Below are 23387 nucleotides of genomic sequence, written 5' to 3'. Positions count from 1 at the left end.
GAATATAACTACTATAATACTGCCCCTATGTACAAGAATATAACTACTATAATACTGCCCCCTATGTACAAGAATATAACTACTATAATACTGCCCCCTATGTACAAGAGTATAACTACTATAATACTGCCTCCTATGTATAAGAATATAACTATTATAATACTGCCCCTATGTACAAGAATATAAATACTATAATACTGCCTCTATGTACAGGAATATAACTACTATAATACTGCTCCTATGTACAAGATTATAACGACTATAATACTGCCCCCTATGTACAAGAATATAACTACTATAATACTGCCCCTATATACAAGAATATAACTACTATAATACTGCCCCTATATACAAGAATATAACTACTATAATACTGCACCCTATGTACATAATATAACTACTATAATACTGCCCCTATGTACAAGAATATAACTACTATAATACTGCCCCTATGTACATAATATAACTACTATAATACTGCCCCCTATGTACAAGAATATAACTACTATAATACTGCCCCTATATACAAGAATATAACTACTATAATACTGCTCCTATGTACAAGAATATAACTACTATAATACTGCTCCTATGTACAGGAATATAACTACTATAATACTGCTCCTATGTACAAGAATATAACTACTATAATACTGCACCCTATGTACATAATATAACTACTATAATACTGCTCCTATGTACAAGAATATAACTGTCTTATGGCCTCATCCTTGTTGGCTTCGCTGCCTCACTTAGTGGCATGCTGTGCTTGTGTATTGATGATGATTTTGCAGAGATTCTGATGCTTTTGAGCGAGAACATTTTAATAGCAGACACATGGGACTTTTCTCCTTAGCAGAGGGACAGGAGAAAGGAACAATTAAGTCAGAATAATTATTTGTGAAGCGCAGTTGCCCAGGACGCTGTCCTCCTCCTCTGCTGTAAGTGGTTTTATCCTCTTGACAAAAAATTATGACAGTGCGCTTATGGGAGCGGTCGCTAGGCAACTGCTGCGCTTTGGCCTCTAAATTATAGCCCCCAGATGCTGACCAGCATGGCTCTGGGTATTTTTCAGTCAATTGAACATAAGATAAGAAATGGTCGCTTTAGAGCCTCATTATAAAACCTGATAAAATCCTCGTCACCTGATCCCACCGATATTTACAGCGGATTACACTGCATAATGCAACAAGCCCCGCACCTGAGTCAGCAGGACAAGATAGGGACAGGTTCTGAACAATGTTACTATTCCATAACAGGGAGCAGAGATCTTGACAAAAATAAATAGTATTAGTAAGTTACAGAACTTTTTATTGTACAACCGTTTAGCTTTCTTCTTGTAAAATATAAATTTACCCATTTCATAATTATTTTGTTTTTATGATAACATCCTGTCTGCAGCCACCACTAGGGGGAGCTCCCTGTATACAGAGATACATGATAAGATCCTGTCTGCAGCCACCACTAGGGGGAGCTCCCTGTATACAGAGATACATGATAAGATCCTGTCTGCAGTCACCACTAGGGGGAGCTCCCTGTATACAGAGATACATGATAAGATCCCTTCTGCAGCCACCACTAGGGGGAGCTCCCTGTATACAGAGATACAGGATAAGATTCTGTCTGCAGCCACCACTAGAGGGAGCTCTCTGTATACAGAGATACAGGATAAGATCCTGTCTGCAGTCACCACTAGGGGGAGCTCCCTGTATACAGAGATACATGATAAGATCCTGTCTGCAGCCACCACTAGGGGGAGCTCCCTGTATACAGAGATACAGGATAAGATTCTGTCTGCAGCCACCACTAGAGGGAGCTCTCTGTATACAGAGATACAGGATAAGATCCTGTCTGCAGTCACCACTAGGGGGAGCTCCCTGTATACAGAGATACATGATAAGATCCTGTCTGCAGTCACCACTAGGGGGAGCTCCCTGTATACAGAGATACATGATAAGATCCTGTCTGCAGCCACCATTAGGGGGAGCTTCCTGTATACAGAGATACATGATAAGATCCTGCCTGCAGTCACCACTAGGGGGAGCTCCCTGTATACAGAGATACATGATAAGATCCTGTCTGCAGCCACCACTAGGGGGAGCTCCCTGTAGACAGAGATACATGATAAGATTTTGTCTGCAGTCACCATTAGGGGGAGCTCCCTGTATACAGAGATACATGGTAAGATCCTGTCTGCAGCCACCACTAGGGGGAGCTCACTGTATATATACATGATAAGATTCTGTTTGCAGCCACCACTAGGGAGAGCTCCCCCTAGGGGTGGTTGCAGACAAGATCTTATCATGTGTCTCTGTATACGGGGAGCTCCCCCTAGTGGTGGCTGCAGACAGGATCTTATCATGTAACTGTTGTGAATTCCGCTCTTGGGCTCCCTCCGGTGGTTGTAAGTAGCACTTTTGTGAGTTCTGCTCTTGGGCTCCCTCCGGTGGTTTTGAGTGGTATGGCTGCTTCTTGGATTTAGCATCAGCAGCTGCTTCCACTGATCGTCTTTCTGCTCGGCTATTTTAGTCTGGCCTTATCTCTCAATCAATGCCAGTTGTCAATTGTTCCTGCTTGGAGTCATGGCTCTTTTGGATTTCCCTGACACTCTGACCTGTTCAGCAAAGATAAGTCCTTGCTTGTCCTTTTGCAGTCCTCTTGTTGTGGACTTATTGTTCAGCACATTCTATGTTTTGCTCATTTGTCCAGCTTATCAGTATGGATCTATTCAGCTAAGCTGGAAGCTCTGGGCAGCAGATTTTGCCCTCCACACCTTAGTCAGGTGTGGAGATTTTTGCATTTCTCTGCGGTGGACTTTTTCTAGTTTTTATTACTGACCGCACAGTGTTCTGTCCTGTACAATCTAGCTAGCTAGAAGTGGCCTCCTTTGCTGAATCTTGTTTCATTCTATGTATGTCATTTCCTTCTCCTCTCACAGTAATTATTTGTGGGGGGCTGTCCTATCCTTTGGGGATTTTCTCTGAGGCAAGATAGCTTTCCTGTTTCTATCTTTAGGGGTAGCTAGTTCTCCGGTTGTGACGAGGTGTCCAGGGAGTGACAGGAACATCCCACGGCTACTTCTAGTGTTGTGTTAAGATCAGGAACTGCGGTCAGTATAGTTACCACCTGCTCAGAGCTTCTAAATTACCAGTCCATAACAGTATCTCTGTATACAGAGAGCTCCCCCTAGTGGTGACTGCAGACAGGATCTTATCATGTATCTCTGTATACAGGGAGCTCCCCCTAGGGGTGGGTGCAGACAAGATCTTATCCTGTATCTCTGTATACAGGGAGCTCCCCCTAGTGGTGGCTACAGACAGGATCTTATCATGTATCTCTGTATACAGGGAGCTCCCCCTAGTGGTGGCTGCAGACAGGATCTTATCATGTATCTCTGTATACAGGGAGCTCCCCCTAGTGGAGGCTGCAGACATGATCTTATCATGTATCTCTATATACAGGGAGCTCCCCCTAGTGGAGGCTGCAGACAGGATCTTATCATGTATCTTTGTATACAGGGAGCTCCCCCTAGTGGTGGCTGCAGACAGGATGTTATCATGTATCTCTGTATACAGGGAGCTCCCCCTAGTGGAGGCTGCAGACAGGATATTATCATGTATCTCTGTATACAGGGAGCTCCCCCTAGTGGTGACTGCAGACAGGATCAGACCACCGAGCCGCTGCCCCCGATGTGGGGTATGTGTACACCTCGGTGGTCTGATGTGTACATGGAGAGGATGGGGGGAAGCAATATGGAGCCCGGACGCGTGATTGATGTGGTAGTTCTTAGAATAGGATGGATGGGCGTCATCTGCCTCCAGTCCTCTGGGGGGCGCCATCTGCCTCCAGTCCTCCGGAGGGCGCCATCTTACCTCCTGCATCATATGTTTATTATCGGCACTGAGTGTTTTCTCTGCCACATTCATCTTCCCGTCCTCCCACCTCTTCCTCTTCGCTGACAGTCTCCATCTTTTCTCCAGAGATCGCCCCCACACTAATCCTCCAGAGCGGGCGGCTGATGCCAGGGAGAAATCGCTCAGTGGGTAATCACACAGGAGAGGAATAGATACACGGCTCAGCAGTAAGTGTCACACAGGAGAGAATTAAATACAGTGAAGGAAATAAGTATTTTATCCCTCTGGCAAAAAAGACTTAATACTTGGTGGTAAAACCCTTGTTGGCAAGCACAGCAGTCAGACGTTTTTTGTAGTTGATGAGGTTTATCAGGAGGAATTTTAGTCCACTCCTCTTTGCAGATCATCTCTAAATCATTAAGTTTTCTATGGGATTAAGGTCTGGAGACTGGCTAGGCCACTCCATGACCTTAATGTGCTTCTTTTTGAGCCACTCCTTTGTTGCCTTGTCTGTATGTTTTGGGTCATTGTCTTGCTGGAAGACCCAGCCACGACCCATTTTCAATGTCCTGGCGGAGGGAAGGAGGTTGTCACTCAGGATTTTACAGTACGTGGCTCCATCCTTTCTCCCATTGATGCTGTGAAGTAGTCCTGTGCCCTTAGCAGAGAAACACCCCCAAAACATAATGTTTCCACCTCCATGCTTGACAGTGGGGATGGTGTTTTTTGGGTCATAGGCAGCATTTCTCTTCCTCCACACACAGCCAGTTGAGTTAATGTCAAAGACCTCAATTTTTGTCTCATCTAACAACAGCACCTTCTCCCAATCACTCACAGAATCATCCAGTTGTTCATTGGCACACTTCAGATGGCCCTGCACTCTTATCGCTGCCCCCGGACACTGTGATAATCAGTAAGGAACCTGCAATCATGATCTCTTGAGATCTCCAGTATAATGGAGGCGAGAATCATCTCTGTCTACTTCTGATGTTTGACTTTTAAGCATTTCTAACTTTTTGTCCCTTGTAGACCCCATCATGCCGATTAGAATGACACCTCAATCATTCCTCTAGGATGTTTCCTTCAAAAGCTATTGTGTAAAGCCTGTAGCATGCAGTACCACTTTTCACCACCGGTGTCAGCAATGATGTAGCTCCTCCCCTTCCTCCTAATCTCGCAGAAATCTCACCTGGACAAAAGGTCGACATTTACTATACGATAGGATCAGAATGAGACGTCTCCCAGAAATAAAAGACCCCACGTTGTCATCGTTTAAAGGAGATCTACAACAATGGATGTTTTATAAAATTAGTAGAACAATCCCTTTAATTCATAAATATTTTTAAATGATCTGTCATCAGTATAAAGTAGAGGTCCATAGTGCTCTGGGGAAGGAGGGGACATAATAAGTCGTTGATTAAAGACTTTCTCATGGACCACGGGGTCAGTTTACTACAGTCATCGAGTGATGTAAGGGTTAATTGCATGCAGAACGTCGGTTTTATGACCCTCCATGAAAAGCGCTCACACGTCTGTTCTGCCACCTGGCAATAACTGAGAGTATGCATCATTTCACCTGTCTGGAGGTGGCCGTATTGATCGTCCGTCTCGCCACTCCTGGGTTTACCGAAAATAGTCTTCTCACTGCGCTTTAATCTTTACTACCACTTTAAAAATGGCCGCCCTCCATTCATTTAAGCTAATGTAGGGATTGTGGCAAATTTTGGATTCATTCTGATCGTAGATGTAGTTTTTTAGGGAAATAATCCCAGGATCATCGTGACGGGTGAGCACGTGACCGCTCCGAGTAGAGTCTTCCCCATAGAAATAGCAGTTTCAGCACCATGGACAGCAGACATCTAGCTTCTGCATCTCTCGGTATCCCTGCTATGTACGCCATACTGGGCCATTTTGAGAATCATACTGTCCTGTGTGCTTTTGATAACAGTTTTCAGCAGTCTCATTATCATCAGAGGCAGCATTGCAATTACAGGTAACACCTCTCTACACAGCATCCCCCAATCACAATAGGCGACGTCACAGCTGACCCTTCACAATGACCTCGTGTAGCAAAGCCAGGCAGGACTGGGTAAAATCCTAGCACTGCTGGCCTTTATTAGATGCAGCGGACTTGCTTTGGCTAAGAACCAGAACCTGTGTTCACTAGATATGTCAGTCTGCTGAAAGAAGCAGAGTCTAGTGTGCGTCTGGCGAATGTCCAGCCGAAACGTGAGCTGTAGCTGAAAGAAAGACATGCAGGAGTCTCTTTCTGGATGTAAACTGCACGGGTCAGCTGGGAAAGCTGAGCAGTCTGTGTGTTGGAGCTGCAGAGTAACTTTCTATTTGGTGCTGGAGTTCAGGCTGGAGGTGATAATGAGACTGGTGGGATCGAGTCACTTCTGTGTATGAAGTCTGCTCTGGGAGAAAGGACTGTAATCTGTTTGGGTGAGCCCGCACTGACATATGTATCTGCTGAATGCACTGTTTATTTTGCTGTTGTACCTTTGTGCCCAGAAGAGGCTGTTTTTGGTTTCAAATCCCTTGGAAGTTTTATGAAAGCAATAAAACTGCACCTGTTTGGACCAAACCGCATTGCTGGTGTGAACACGCCACCTAATGCCTCCCTGAGACAGTGAATCCCCAACTTTGCGCTCGCTCATTAGCTGCTTCACTAAAACAGATAGGGGCGGAGTCTCTTCATTGCTGCTAATGCTCGTGTGCATTTCCTAAAACAACAGGAAGTTAGAGCCTAAAAAAATCCCCAGTAGCTGGTGTGAGAAGTACATCATTTCTAGTTTTTATCAGACTGTGATATAGAAAAAAAATTGCCAAAAATTTAATTATTTATCACAAAATCCTGATTTAAAGTCATTTTCTCTAACAACCCATTGTTCTTGCATATTAAAGGGGTTGTCCAGTTGAAATCGATGTCTGCAGTCATTCTGTGTGATTGCGGACTTATGAATCGTACTGTATGCGGCGCGGATTCAGCGGTTTCTGACCCAGGACTGGAGGGCGTGTATGCGTTATACTTACTCCCGGCCAGAGGCCGACTAGTGGGCGTGGCTTCTCTCCATACACTTGTTGCGCAAGGTCATGCCCTGTTCAGTGGGCGTGGCTGACTAGTGGGCGTGGCTTCTCTCCATACAAGTCAATTTGGACCAAACTACGCCTTTAAAGGGGAACTCTATCCATGATTGATATTGGCAAGGCCGATGCAGGGCTCATATTTGTGTAATGTGGTTACGATATTTTAAAAATGAGGTTCTACAAAATCCATTTATTGTTCTTGAATGAGCCTGAAATGGCGCAGCACAATTCTTTTTCCTGTGGGAGGAGCTTCGTTGTTTACTCATCGTCGCCCTCTGCTGTGTAAACCCCTGAATGACAGTGACTTATGTGGCCGTTCTATGGGACTTTTCTTCTACCTAACCTGTATTTTATTTTATTTTTTTTTAGCGAATTGAAAACATGTCGAATACAACAAACGGAGACACCAAGGCCCAGTGTTTGCCGCGGAATGGGCTGGTGAAAATACCCGGTCCCACCAATGGCCTGGGCTCTGCCAGCATCACCAAAGGGACACCGGCAGTCAAGAACCGCATTTGCCAGCCGCCCTCCGTGCCATCCATCTTAAGTCAAGCCTTTCCCAAGCACCAAGAGCATGTCGCCCCCACAGTGTTACCAATCCTTCCGCCTCCCCCGACCCACAGTATCCCGCTGGGCCTCAGCCCTGGAGAGGAGCACCCGCCAATCCCTTGTGGGCCCTCACCGGACAGAGTCCAGGGTCAGGGGATGGACGGCCACCTGGCCCTCGACGAGAAGATCCTCAACCGTCTTTTCTGTTACTTCTCGGCTTGTGAGAAGTGCGTTCTTGCGCAGGTTTGCAAAACGTGGAGGCGGGTTCTCTACCAGCCGAGGTTCTGGGTGGGCCTGATGCCCGTCCTCCATGCCAAGGAACTATACAATATCCTACCCACGGGGGAGAAGGAGTTTGTCAGTCTGCAGGGATTCGCTGTGCGCGGCTTTGATTCATTTTGTTTGGTCGGAGTGTCAGATCTGGATATCTGCGAGTTCATCGACAACTATCCCCTGTCCAAGAAAGGGGTGAAGTCTGTGAGCCTGAAGCGGTCAACAATCACTGACGCCGGTCTGGAGGTGAGAGATCGTCATATATATAAGTATATACAGTAACTACTATAATACTGCTCCTATGTACAAGAATATAACTACTATAATACTGCCCCATGTACAAGAATATAACTACTATAATACTGCCCCTATGTACAAGACTATAACTGCTATAATACTGCCCCTATGTACAAGAATATAACTACTATAATACTGCTCCTATATACAAGAATATAACTACTATAATACTGCCCCCTATGTACAAGAATATAACTACTATAATACTGCTCCTATGTACGAGAATATAACTACTATAATACTGCCCCTGTGTACAAGAATATAACTACTATAATACTGCCCCTATGTACAAGAATATAGCTACTATAATACTGCTCCTATGTACAAGAATATAACTACTATAATACTGCTCCTATATACAAGAATATAACTACTATAATACTGCTCCTATATACAAGAATATAACTACTATAATACTGTTCCTATGTACAAGAATATAACTACTATAATACTGCTCCTATGTACAAGAATATAACTACTATAATACTGCCCCTATGTACAAGAATATAACTACTATAATACTGCCCCTATGTGCAGGAATATAACTACTATAATACTGCCCCTATGTACAAGAATATAACTACTATAATACTGCTCGTATGTACAAGAATATAACTACTATAATACTGCCACCTATGTACAAGAATATAACTACTATAATACTGCTCCTATGTACAAGAATATAACTACTATAATACTGCTCCTATGTACAAGAATATAACTACTATAATACTGCTCCTATGTACAAGAATATAACTACTATAATACTGCCCCTATGTACAAGAATATAACTACTATAATACTGCTCCTATGTACAAGAATATAACTACTATAATACTGCTCCTATGTACAAGAATATAACTACTATAATACTGCTCCTATGTACAAGAATATAACTACTATAATACTGCCCCTATGTACAAGAATATAACTACTATAATACTGCTCCTATGTACAAGAATATAACTACTATATTACTTACATAGGTCCCTATATATCGCATAAGCCCCCACACAGTCCCCCTATATAAAGTATGACTTCCTGTCACAGGTTCCTTCTCCGGTACCACGCAATTAACAGAGCTAGCGAAGAGTGAACAATCCCAAGACCTTTATTTAGGCAAAAGTACGAAAGGTCCATATACGATCCACCACACAAAGGATAAAATATTCCAGAACACGAATGCAGTTCAGTTACAGAATAAAAGTCCAACAATCCAGCACAGAGGATAACAGTCCATATTCCCTTCTTTCTCTCTGATATGCTCTTCACATCACATCATGGTTCCACACAGGATCTGATCTGTGTCTCACCTCGCTGATATTTACTCGTCTCCCTCCTCATTCACAGCTCAGGAGGGGGGAGGTCTCAGGGGCTCATTGTTTCAACAAGCTAGGTCAACATGTCATTAGCATATTAGCAAACAACATTATTCACTGATCCTGTGGAGAGATAACAATACAGAACTGTGGGGAGAATATCAGATGGCAAATAACTCATCCTACAAGAGAACACCATGAAAATAAGTAAAATAGAAATATACACAAAAATGATACCCACATAGCATATCACACCATCACACTTCCCATTTAGCCTCCCTGTATTTCGTATTAGCTGTCACATAGCCCCCTATATTCAGTATGAGCCGTTACATGGCCCCCAATGTACAGGATAAACCCACACACAGCCCCCTATACACAGTATGAGCACCCAATAGCATCTCTATATATGAGGTCACTCGCAGTATGATCTATCCACACAGCCCCCTATATACAGTATCAGCCCCCACATAGCCCCACATGTATAGTGTGAGCCCCCCACTGATCCTCCCTATATTCAGTATGAACGCTCACAAAGCCCCCCGTATACAGGTATACATTCTATAGACAGATACTCTCCTCGCTTGTGTCTCCGCGTCGCCCTGCTCCGGTCTGTGGTCGATGTAGTGACGTCATTGATTCTGCTGTCTCAGTCGCACACGGTTATTGGTGGAAGGAGCCGATCGCTTCGTTTTCCACCAATGTATTCACCGCTGTCTGTACCTAAGGATGCAGATAGCGGTGATATCGGGCAGCCGGTAGCTGCGGGCAGGGGAGAGCATGGTGTGGCCCGTGAGTCACTCTTTTCAGCCCTTCAGCTGTCTCGGTCCATGGGCCGGATCAGAACAGACACAGGGTTGGGTGTGGCCGATTTAGGTCGGATTAAAACTTAGGCGTGGTTTTAACTACCGTAATTGTTTTTGCATGTGTTGAGGATGTACAATAAGTAATACTATATTTAATCTTTATCTTGTGTTAGGTGTGCTCACCACTTTTTGTTTAATCTCCTTTCTCCCGAATTTACCCGTACCGTAAACACTGACGTCTGAAGGAGGCCTAAAGTTGACCAGGCTTTCGATAGTGATGTCATCTATGAGACAGGTCATCAATGTCAGAACGTTGGGAGGTCGGATGTTGGAATTTGCAACTTTCTAATATACTTTGCGTAAATGAAGGGCTATTGTCAAGGTCTTTGCACGACGTCAGTGAATGGAAACCGTCTTGTCTCCATCCAGAACCTGAAAACCTCATATGATTGCATCCAGGGCAAACCGATACATTGTACCTGCGCTGATACATTGTTACAGGGCAGGACAAGGTTTTTGCTGCTGTGTTTCGCTCACAGTGGATTGTCTAGACTGATACATTGTAGCAAAGCAATAAAAAGATGCTCCCATGATTGCAGGATGTTGATAATGTGACGTCTATGATGTTCTATTCTTGGTGCCGACTCTGAAATGTTCCCTTTTCCCCAGGTGATGCTGGAGCAGATGCAGGGGGTGGTCCGGTTGGAGCTGTCTGGGTGTAATGACTTCACAGAGGCCGGTTTGTGGTCCAGTTTACATGGACGCATCACTTCTTTAAGTGTCAGTGACTGTATCAACGTGGCGGATGACGCGGTAGCTGCCATCTCCCAGCTGCTCCCCAATCTGGGGGAGCTAAACCTGCAGGCCTACCATGTAACGGACACAGCGCTGGCGTACTTTACTGCCAAACAGGGGCGAGCTACACATACGCTACGCCTCCACTCCTGCTGGGAGATCACCAACCATGGCGTGGTCAATGTGGTCCACAGTCTGCCCAACCTCACTGTCCTCAGCCTTTCTGGGTGCTCCAAAGTGACAGATGATGGGGTGGAGCTGGTGGCTGAAAATTTGAGAAGACTACGAGGACTGGACCTGTCATGGTGCCCCAGACTAACGGACACAGCATTGGAGTACATTGCATGTGATCTGCACAAGCTGGAAGAACTTGTCCTCGATAGGTGAGTAAATTGGAAAAGATAGCCATTCTATAGCTATTTTAGCATCAGGAACCACAAAATGCTTCTATGCCACACCTTGCAAGCACTCACTTTTGTCAGCCTTGGGTAACTTTCATTTCAGAGATCCCTTGAGACCCCATAGCAGGACCGTAAGGTTTCCTAAAATTCACATTGATAAACACTTCATTTTCGGTGAGTGGATGCTTATCGTAGTGGTTTCTCTGAATCCATCACACCACCCCACTAATCCTTGCTGATCCCCCAAAATCTTACATTTACTTTAAGTTGCAGTACCACATTCCACCACTGCTGATGGGTAAGCAGTCATAGAAATCTATGCAATAGCGCCCCCAGCATTGATTTTAAAATAGAGTATTAAGATGAATGAATCCTAGCCCAACATGACAAGGCCTTGACTGGTGGCACCATGTCCATATAGAAAGACCGATATAATGCACTATTGCTCTCCTCAGGTGTGTACGGATCACAGACACCGGACTCAGCTACCTGTCCACAATGTCATCACTACGCAGTCTGTACCTCCGTTGGTGCTGCCAGGTAATATCGTGGTGTAGTCTATGTTCTGTATCTTTGTGTATCTGAGCCACTGCATCTATTGCTATCCTGTGTAATATTGTCTACCTGTATATCTAATCCTGTCATGTGTGATACTGTTGGCTGAGCTGTGTATGTAATCTTATCATGTGTCGTACACCAGTAAGCAGAGAGTACCTAATCTTAAGCCTATGAATTTTGGACTGTGAATACAGGATGCATCTGATCATTCATGTGTTACTTTCTGTTACAGGTACAAGACTTCGGCATGAAGCATCTCCTGGGAATGAAAAGTTTACGCCTCTTATCTCTGGCCGGTGAGTTTATAATTCTTTACTGCATGTCCATATGTACTTCATGTTGAGGGTTGTTATACTCCATGGACTGGATGTTGAGGGTTGTTACACCCAGAGAAGCTCCCTGGGAAATCCACTCTTGAGAACCCTCATCACCATCTTATCACCATCTTGTCTCTCCCAGGTTGTCCTCTCCTCACCACCACCGGCCTTTCGGGTCTCGTTCACCTGCAGGACCTAGAAGAACTGGAACTCACCAACTGTCCCGGTGCCACTCCTGAGCTCTTCAAATATTTCTCCCAGCACCTGCCTCGTTGCGTGGTGATCGAGTAACCAGCAGGAGCAGCATCCTCTGAAACCATTCCCAGCACCGACCATCATCCGATAGGAGGACTTTGGCTGCGGGAGCATTGACATCTCGAGTCACTGATTTGCTGAAAAAAAGAGAGCAAGATCCTGAGAGATATTTCACACTCCGGTTTGTGAAGACCTCATTCCATGTCCCGATGTCGGGGTTGTATTATTTCCCGCGCCTCATCTCTTGTCTGTCGTGGATTGATACTCACAACCAGTAGAGCCGGCTCCCATCCGAAACCCCATCCACGTTCTCTCTACAGGGATTGTTTGGCGTGAGGTTGAAACGCAGCACATTGTGGAGTGTCGCTTCCAGTTCCAGGGGTGGTCCTCCATAGTTTGTTTCCTAATGTTTTTGAAGATGGTTATTTTGGAGGGATTTGTTGTTTTTTTTAACCTGCATCCTAAAGTTGGGAAGGTCCAAGAAAACCAGCGTCAGGAAATGTTTCTGCCGGATCGTGGAGCTACTTGTCGAAAAGTTCTTTAGAAAAGTTTTGCATGGCTGTTGTTGAAATGTCCAGACTCCACCTGCCGTTCTGACAGAGTAGTTGGAGAGATCCATCCCGTGCCACGATCTCACGTTACCTTTCTTATTTTTACACTCCGGTCTCTATATATAGTATGGACGTTTCCAACATCTGCCTGTTTGCTACCTTCTCGCTCGACGTTTTTCTATATCTTGTCCTGGAGGAACGACCCTCGTGATGGTTTTTGGTGACTACGGTTGGCGGCACTTTGAGAGGAACCTTAGCTTTGGCCAAGGCGTTAGATAAAATGATGGAGGACCTCCTATCAAAGGTTCAAGGTCTACACATGACAACACGCCAGAAGAAGAAAGATCTTGGTTGGCCTTCGGTGGTCACCATGCCGTGTCTTGATTGATGACCACAAGATGTTGATGAGTAGGGTGGACTGTTCGACGAGGGACGTCAGGCAGAAAGGACCTTGTATAAACCTTTGCTTGGATCGGGAGGGGTCCCATCCCTCGTACATTTTCCCGGCTTGCCCCAGTGCCTGTACATTGTTGCTGTTTGCTTGATTCACTGCTTTCATCAAGGTGGAGGACATTAGTGTTCATCTCTTCCCTCCATGACCTGCCCCATTCCCAGAAGACCAGGAAGAAGCAGTGCCATTTTTTTTTCTTATGACATTTGTGCTTTTTTGATACCTTTGTTTCGAGTTCACGAGAACTGTGAGATGTCACTTGGACGACGTGATAGTAAAAAGGAAGCTTCAGGGGTTACCATACAATCAAATATTCCTTTTCCGTTCTCGTTTCGTGCTGTCTCTGTGTCCATCTCTGATTCCACAGGGTCTTTTTCTCCAGGTATCACCTTCTCATCCTTCTCTTTCTCATATCCCACATGACACGGTTTGTCTCTATGTATGCGTGTCCCATGTCCCGCCCGGTCCATTCTCCCGCACCCCCTGCATGTTTCTTTCCTGCTGTCTCTTTTTTCGGACTCTTCTCATTTCTTGGAGAGCAACTGTCTATGGAACGATCTCGTGCTGTTTTTTCACCATGCTTTAAATATATTAAAATATATAAGAATTCCAAGTTTTCATCGAGAAGAACATGGCCGCTCGTCTCCGTCTCATCAATTCATTCAGATATTTGTATTTACTGATGTATGAGAAACTGAGCAAATCTATCCATACAGGAACTCCGAGACACCCCTCAAAATGAAAACCGGTCCTGTGATAGAGTGGCGGTACTATCCAGCCCTGGTGCACAGTGTGGTAGTACTTATACCTGGGTTCCCTACGGCACTATTATTTATTGTCGTGTTATACACAGGCTGGTAGTATTCTTTAGGAGTTTTGTTCTGGTTCCACATGGCACTATTATTTGGGGTTTGTATGGTGCTATTATTTTCTGGTTGTATGTCTTCATTATTATTTTGGGTGTACGTGGCTGTATTTTGGGGTTTTATCGCACAATTATTTTGGGGTGGTACGGCAGTATTAGTTTAGAGTTAATGGCACTATTGTTTTGGGGTTATATGACACTATTATTTTCATGTGGTATTGCACTATTAGTTTGAGGTTATATGACAGTATTATTTTAGGGTCTGTATGGTACTATTATTTTGAGGTTATATGGTGCTATTATTTTGGGGAACTTATATGGTGCTATTATTTTGGGGGAACTTACATGGTGCCGTTATTTTGGGGGAGCTTATATGGTGCTATTATTTTGAGCTGGCCTGACATTATTATTTTACAGTTATAAGGCTCTATTGTTTTGGGGTTGTATTGCACTATTAAAGTTGTATAGCAGTATTATTTTAGGGTCTGTATGGAACAATTATTTTGAGGTTATATGCTCCTTTTATTTTGGGGGAGCTTATATGGTACTATTATTTTGGGCAAGCTTATATGGTACTATTATTTTGGGGGAGCTTATATGGTACTATTATTTTGGGGGAGCTTATATGGTACTATTATTTTGGGCGAGCTTATATGGTACTATTATTTTGGGGGAGCTTATATGGTACTATTATTTTGGGGGAGCTTATATTGTACTATTATTTTGGGGGAGCTTATATGGTACTATTATTTTGGGGGAGCTTATATTGTACTATTATTTTGGGGGAGCTTATATGGTACTATTATTTTGGGGGAGCTTATATGGTGCTATTATTTTGGGGGAGCTTATATGGTACTATTATTTTGGGCGAGCTTATATGGTACTATTATTTTGGGGGAGCTTATATGGTACTATTATTTTGGGGGAGCTTATATTGTACTATTATTTTGGGGGAGCTTATATGGTACTATTATTTTGGGGGAGCTTATATTGTACTATTATTTTGGGGGAGCTTATATGGTACTATTATTTTGGGGGAGCTTATATGGTACTATTATTTTGGGGGAGCTTATATGGTACTATTATTTTGGGCGAGCTTATATGGTACTATTATTTTGGGGGAGCTTATATTGTACTATTATTTTGGGGGAGCTTATATGGTACTATTATTTTGGGCGAGCTTATATGGTACTATTATTTTGGGGGAGCTTATATGGTACTATTATTTTGGGCGAGCTTATATGGTACTATTATTTTGGGCGAGCTTATATTGTACTATTATTTTGGGGGAGCTTATATGGTACTATTATTTTGGGGGAGCTTATATGGTACTATTATTTTGGGGGAGCTTATATGGTACTATTATTTTGGGCGAGCTTATATGGTACTATTATTTTGGGGGAGCTTATATTGTACTATTATTTTGGGGGAGCTTATATGGTACTATTATTTTGGGCGAGCTTATATGGTACTATTATTTTGGGGGAGCTTATATGGTACTATTATTTTGGGCGAGCTTATATTGTACTATTATTTTGGGCGAGCTTATATGGTACTATTATTTTGGGGGAGCTTATATTGTACTATTATTTTGGGGGAGCTTATATGGTGCTATTATTTTGGGGGAGCTTATATTGTACTATTATTTTGGGGGAGCTTATATTGTACTATTATTTTGGGGGAGCTTATATGGTGCTATTGTTTTGGGGGAGCTTATATGGTGCTATTATTTTGGGGGAGCTTATATTGTACTATTATTTTGGGGGAGCTTATATGGTACTATTATTTTGGGGGAGCTTATATGATACTATTATTTTGGGGGAGCTTATATTGTACTATTATTTTGGGGGAGCTTATATGGTACTATTATTTTGGGGGAGCTTATATGGTACTATTATTTTGGGGGAGCTTATATGGTACTATTATTTTGGGGGAGCTTATATTGTACTATTATTTTGGGGGAGCTTATATTGTACTATTATTTTGGGCGAGCTTATATGGTACTATTATTTTGGGGGAGCTTATATGGTGCTATTATTTTGGGGGAGCTTATATTGTACTATTATTTTGGGGGAGCTTATATGGTACTATTATTTTGGGGGAGCTTATATGGTACTATTATTTTGGGGGAGCTTATATGGTACTATTATTTTGGGGGAGCTTATATGGTACTATTATTTTGGGGGAGCTTATATGGTGCTATTATTTTGGGGGAGCTTATATTGTACTATTATTTTGGGGGAGCTTATATGGTACTATTATTTTGGGGGAGCTTATATTGTACTATTATTTTGGGGGAGCTTATATGGTACTATTATTTTGGGCGAGCTTATATGGTACTATTATTTTGGGGGAGCTTATATGGTACTATTATTTTGGGGGAGCTTATATGGTGCTATTATTTTGGGGGAGCTTATATTGTACTATTATTTTGGGGGAGCTTATATGGTACTATTATTTTGGGGGAGCTTATATTGTACTATTATTTTGGGGGAGCTTATATTGCACTATTATTTTGGGGGAGCTTATATTGTACTATTATTTTGGGGGAGCTTATATGGTACTATTATTTTGGGGGAGCTTATATGGTACTATTATTTTGGGGGAGCTTATATGGTACTATTATTTTGGGCGAGCTTATATGGTACTATTATTTTGGGCGAGCTTATATGGTACTATTATTTTGGGGGAGCTTATATGGTACTATTATTTTGGGCGAGCTTATATGGTACTATTATTTTGGGGGAGCTTATATGGTACTATTATTTTGGGGGAGCTTATATTGTACTATTATTTTGGGGGAGCTTATATGGTACTATTATTTTGGGGGAGCTTATATGGTACTATTATTTTGGGGGAGCTTATATGGTACTATTATTTTGGGCGAGCTTATATGGTACTATTATTTTGGGGGAGCTTATATGGTACTATTATTTTGGGGGAGCTTATATTGTACTATTATTTTGGGGGAGCTTATATGGTACTGTTATTTTGGGGGAGCTTATATGGTACTATTATTTTGGGGGAGCTTATATGGTACTATTATTTTGGGGGAGCTTATATGGTACTATTATTTTGGGGGAGCTTATATTGTACTATTATTTTGGGGGAGCTTATATGGTACTATTATTTTGGGGGAGCTTATATGGTACTATTATTTTGGGGGAGCTTATATTGTACTATTATTTTGGGGGAGCTTATATTGTACTATTATTTTGGGGGAGCTTATATGGTACTATTATTTTGGGGGAGCTTATATTGTACTATTATTTTGGGGGAGCTTATATGGTACTATTATTTTGGGGGAGCTTATATTGTACTATTATTTTGGGCGAGCTTATATGGTACTATTATTTTGGGGGAGCTTATATGGTACTATTATTTTGGGGGAGCTTATATGGTACTATTATTTTGGGGGAGCTTATATGGTACTATTATTTTGGGGGAGCTTATATGGTACTATTATTTTGGGGGAGCTTATATGGTGCTATTATTTTGGGCGAGCTTATATGGTACTATTATTTTGGGGGAGCTTATATTGTGCTATTATTTTGGGGGAGCTTATATGGTACTATTATTTTGGGGGAGCTTATATTGTACTATTATTTTGGGGGAGCTTATATTGTACTATTATTTTGGGGGAGCTTATATTGTACTATTATTTTGTGCGAGCTTATATGGTGCTATTATTTTGGGGGAGCTTATATGGTACTATTATTTTGGGGGAGCTTATATTGTACTATTATTTTGGGGGAGCTTATATTGTACTATTATTTTGGGGGAGCTTATATGGTACTATTATTTTGGGCGAGCTTATATGGTGCTATTATTTTGGGGGAGCTTATATGGTACTATTATTTTGGGGGAGCTTATATGGTACTATTGTTTTGGGGGAGCTTATATGGTGCTATTATTTTGGGGGAGCTTATATTGTACTATTATTTTGGGGGAGCTTATATTGTACTATTATTTTGGGGGAGCTTATATGGTACTATTATTTTGGGCGAGCTTATATGGTGCTATTATTTTGGGGGAGCTTATATGGTACTATTATTTTGGGGGAGCTTATATGGTACTATTGTTTTGGGGGAGCTTATATGGTACTATTATTTTGGGGGAGCTTATATTGTACTATTATTTTGGGCGAGCTTATATGGTACTATTATTTTGGGGGAGCTTATGTGGTACTATTATTTTGGGGGAGCTTATATTGTGCTATTATTTTGGGGGAGCTTATATGGTGCTATTATTTTGGGGGAGCTTATATTGTACTATTATTTTGGGGGAGCTTATATTGTACTATTATTTTGGGGGAGCTTATATTGTACTATTATTTTGGGGGAGCTTATATGGTACTATTATTTTGGGGGAGCTTATATGGTACTATTGTTTTGGGGGAGCTTATATGGTACTATTATTTTGGGCGAGCTTATATGGTACTATTATTTTGGGGGAGCTTATGTGGTACTATTATTTTGGGGGAGCTTATATGGTACTATTATTTTGGGGGAGCTTATATGGTACTATTATTTTGGGCGAGCTTATATTGTACTATTATTTTAGGGGAGCTTATATGGTGCTATTATTTTGGGGGAGCTTATATGGTACTATTATTTTGGGGGAGCTTATATGGTACTATTATTTTGGGGGAGCTTATATGGTGCTATTATTTTAGGGGAGCTTATATGGTGCTATTATTTTGGGGGAGCTTATATGGTACTATTATTTTGGGGGAGCTTATATTGTACTATTATTTTGGGGGAGCTTATATGGTGCTATTATTTTGGGCGAGCTTATATGGTACTATTATTTTGGGCGAGCTTATATGGTACTATTATTTTGGGGGAGCTTATATGGTACTATTATTTTGGGCGAGCTTATATGGTACTATTATTTTGGGGGAGCTTATATGGTACTATTATTTTGGGCGAGCTTATATGGTGCTATTATTTTGGGGGAGCTTATATGGTACTATTATTTTGGGGGAGCTTATATGGTGCTATTATTTTGGGGGAGCTTATATGGTACTATTATTTTGGGGGAGCTTATATGGTGCTATTATTTTAGGGGAGCTTATATGGTGCTATTATTTTGGGGGCGCTTATATGGTACTATTATTTTGGGGGAGCTTATGTGGTACTATTATTTTAGGGGAGCTTATATGGTGCTATTATTTCAGGGGAGCTTATGTGGTACTATTATTTTGGGGGAGCTTATGTGGTACTATTATTTTGGGCGAGCTTATATGGTGCTATTATTTTGGGGGAGCTTATATGGTACTATTATTTTGGGGGAGCTTATATGGTACTATTATTTTGGGGGAGCTTATATGGTGCTATTATTTTGGGGGAGCTTATATGGTACTATTATTTTGGGGGAGCTTATATGGTGCTATTATTTTAGGGGAGCTTATATGGTGCTATTATTTTGGGGGCGCTTATATGGTACTATTATTTTGGGGGAGCTTATGTGGTACTATTATTTTAGGGGAGCTTATATGGTGCTATTATTTCAGGGGAGCTTATGTGGTACTATTATTTTGGGGGAGCTTATGTGGTACTATTATTTTGGGGGAGCTTATATGGTGCTATTATTTTAGGCGAGCTTATATGGTGCTATTATTTTGGGGGAGCTTATATGGTGCTATTATTTTGGGGGAGCTTATATGGTGCTATTATTTTGGGGGAACTTATATGGTGCTATTATTTTGAGCTGGCCTGACAGTATTATTATTTTAGAGTTATAAGGCTCTATTGTTTTGGGGTTGTATTGCACTATTAGTTTAAAGTTGTATAGCAGTATTATTTTAGGGTCTGTATGGAACAATTATTTTGAGGTTATTTGGTGGTATTATTTTGGGGGAGCTTATGTTGTGCTATTATTTTGAGCTGGTGTGTCAGTATTATTTTACAGTTGGACGGCATTATTTTTGAGTTGTATTCCATTATTAGTATGAGGTTGTATGACAGTATTATTTTAGGGGCTGTATGTAAATATTATGTTGGGGTTTTCTGGCACTATTTGCTGACTGTACGGTATTATGTACACGCTTTGGCGGCATTTTTTGGACAGTTTATGGCAGGATTACGTGAGGACTGTTTGGTGCGGTCATTTGGCTCCATAGATGATGAATGTGATGGGAAGGATGTCTGATTGTTTGCGGGTATGTGCATTGACATAAATGACATACTAAATCTTAGGGGTGACATTTCTCCTTGTGGACAGTGACATGCCGGTCCTGGCATGCCAATGTAAGGAGGCTTATTCACTGTGCAATGCTCCTCTGGGAAATTATATATGCAAATTGCCTCTTCATAGAGGAAGGGAAGAACTCTATAGCGCCACCTGTTGGAAGCAGGGTCAATAATGACTTGTAGGATCGCTGCTTCCATCAGGTGGCGCTATAGAGTGCTTCAGGCAATTTGCATAGTCCAGACTGAGCACATTGAGGAGTGGCCAGCAGGTGGCAGAGTTCACATATGTATGGCCATGTGCACAAGCTGCAGTTCTGTACGTGTCCAGCAGAGGTCCTGTGAGCCCCTGTGTCCTCCCGGCAGCCCCATGTCAGCGGCGGCCTGCTGCGCTCAGCTGTTGCGCTGTCTGCTGTGCTGGACGAGCAGAACACACGATTACAGCACGGATTTTACACTTGTGAGATGCTGAGAAAAGCTGATGGTGGTGTTAAGTCCTTTTCAGTCCCTGGCTTACTAGAAGTAGGCATCCGAGTGAATGACACGCAACACAAAAGATTGTGTGATCATAACAGGGAAAGCTCAGGAGCCCGTCTGACTCACCGGGTGCTCACCCCTCCTTTATACAGAGAAGAGTTATACATTTTAAGACATGCGCACAAGCGCTTATATTCTCTTACAAAGCTTATCTATACTGTGAAATTTACGACCTCTAGTATGTAGGTAAAAAGTTACATCAGTCGAGAAGGAATGCGTCCATAAAAAAGAAATGTCAACTTTGCTCTAGTTTCTTCTGATAAGAAGTCAGATGTTTCAGGACAAAGACACAATGGATTCTTTCAGTCTAATCTCTACAATTCCCCCCTTTGACATATTCTTTTTTTATTAATTACCAAAGGGCCAAAGACAAAGCCTTTATTTTTGGTATTACACATGTACACGCTTATATCATTAATAAGAGAATCAAATCTAGTATCAATTCTTCCGTTTAACTCTCACAACCTTTTCTTTGTTTTGCAATAAGTATACTAAAATATAAAAAAACAAAGATTAGTACAGTAATATTAATTAGAATCACTAGAGGATAACATAAGAATAAAGAAAAAAAAAACTTTATACTCTTGCATCTATTACACAAAGTTTATCTGTGCATACTGAGATACCCTTGAGCACAATCTGGAATAGTACGTATATGACTACAATAATTATAACTATATGTATTATGCTCTGCATAATCCCAGCAACCCACCCACCAATCCCTCTGAACCAGTTGGCTGGGTTAAGAAAAGAAAAGGTATCTGACCACCAGCTATCCTTATTCTGGTCATTGTCTTTATCATACTGATCTCTGAGTCGTTGTACGTCCTTTAATTTAAATGTCATGTACTAATTTTCTATGATGTTGCACGAATCTATTATTCAAAGGGGTTAAAGAATTCAGTCTATCCCATGCCTCCGTTGAGGTTAATACTATTAACATCAATATTCTGAGTTTTATACTGCTCTTTTGCAATGGCTTGCATGTATCCATGATGCCTTTCCTTCAAGCTTGACTGATGTAGGTGTTGTCAACAGGACTTGGAAGGGTCCGTCAAACCTTGGTTCAAGAGCCTTTCTGGTGTGTCTTTTTACATAGACTTGATCACCTGGTTCCAACTTGTGACTTCCTTCAGTGTTGTCAGGATCTGGAAGGGAAGCAAAAACTTGTGCATGCACCTTAGTTAATTGTTTCTGAAGATTTTGCACATAAGAAGTCAATGACTCAATATTTAACACAAGTTGTTGTGGAAAATAACATCCTAAATTGGCAGTCCTGCCAAACAAAATTTCATATGGAGACAGTTTAGTCTTACCCCTTGGGGTATTGCGTATTGAGTAAAGGGCCAGTGGAAGGCATTCTGTCCAAGGCTTTCCTGTTTCAGCCATGGCTTTCTGTATTTTTAATTTTAAAGTTCCATTCATGCGTTCCACCTTACCAGAACTTTGAGGATGGTACGGAGTGTGTAACTGACTTTCAACACCCAACATTTTCAGTACATTTTGAAATATTTCTCCAGTGAAATGAGTACCCCTATCTGACTCGATCACTTCAGGGAGACCGTAACGGGGTATCAGTTCGGCAACTAGCTTTACAGCAGTGTTTTTAGCTGAAGCCTTCCGAACTGGATAGGCCTCTGGCCACCCCGAGAACATGTCCACACATACCAACACATACTCATACCCATTACTTTTTGGCAGCTGGATAAAGTCTATCTGTAATCGCTGGAACGGATAGAGAGGTCGGACGTGATGCTTCATAGGGGTCTTTGTTGTCTGTCCGGGATTATGTGCCAGGCATATAGCGCATGTTGCACAATAGTCTCTTGCGTAGTTGCCAAAACCTGGAGCCAACCAGACTTGCTTTGCCAGTAGTGTCATTGCATTTGCAGACACATGAGTAGGGTGGTGCAGTCCACCAACTACAATCGGATACCAGGCTCTAGGTAGACATATTAGTCCATCTTTCTTCCAAATTCCTGCTTGTTCTTCTGCCCCTTCCTTTTTCCACCTGTCCCTCTCCTCTTCTCCTGCATCTTCCTGTGCTTGTCTCAGTCTATCTTCAGTATTTTCTGTGGGGTTTACAGTATGAACCTGCTGTAAGGGTTTAACTGCTGCTGCTTTGGCTGCTTTATCAGCTCTATCATTTCCCCTAGATTCCCTAGTGTCGAGTCTCACATGTGCAGCTACCTTAATTACTGCTACTTCTTTTGTTTCTTGTGCAGCCTCTAAGATCTGTTTGATCAGAGAAGCATGTTTTACAGGTTGTCCTGACGCT

General features: G+C 42.1%; 1 protein-coding gene across 2 annotated transcripts in view; it reads left to right on the top strand.

The window, feature by feature from the left end:
- Positions 1 to 14150, top strand: part of FBXL16 (F-box and leucine rich repeat protein 16) — a 69412-nt gene extending 55262 nt beyond the window's left edge. The window contains exons 1-6 of one of the 2 annotated variants that reach the window (XM_077274192.1): positions 3975 to 4081; positions 7314 to 8012; positions 10858 to 11366; positions 11840 to 11924; positions 12175 to 12238; positions 12402 to 14150. In XM_077274192.1, coding sequence (XP_077130307.1) covers positions 7326 to 8012; positions 10858 to 11366; positions 11840 to 11924; positions 12175 to 12238; positions 12402 to 12550 — 1494 coding nt within the window. In that variant the 5' untranslated portion in view covers positions 3975 to 4081; positions 7314 to 7325 and the 3' untranslated portion in view covers positions 12551 to 14150. Of the gene's footprint in view, positions 1 to 3974; positions 4082 to 7313; positions 8013 to 10857; positions 11367 to 11839; positions 11925 to 12174; positions 12239 to 12401 lie in introns of those variants that run through there. The other variant, XM_077274191.1, reaches the window with a different exon arrangement.
- Positions 14151 to 23387: the final 9237 nt, after the last annotated feature.

This window comes from Ranitomeya variabilis, chromosome 7 (genome assembly GCF_051348905.1).
Source record: "Ranitomeya variabilis isolate aRanVar5 chromosome 7, aRanVar5.hap1, whole genome shotgun sequence".
In the NCBI taxonomy this organism is placed as follows: domain Eukaryota; kingdom Metazoa; phylum Chordata; class Amphibia; order Anura; family Dendrobatidae; genus Ranitomeya; species Ranitomeya variabilis.
This window is presented reverse-complemented; position numbering and strand designations above follow the sequence as displayed.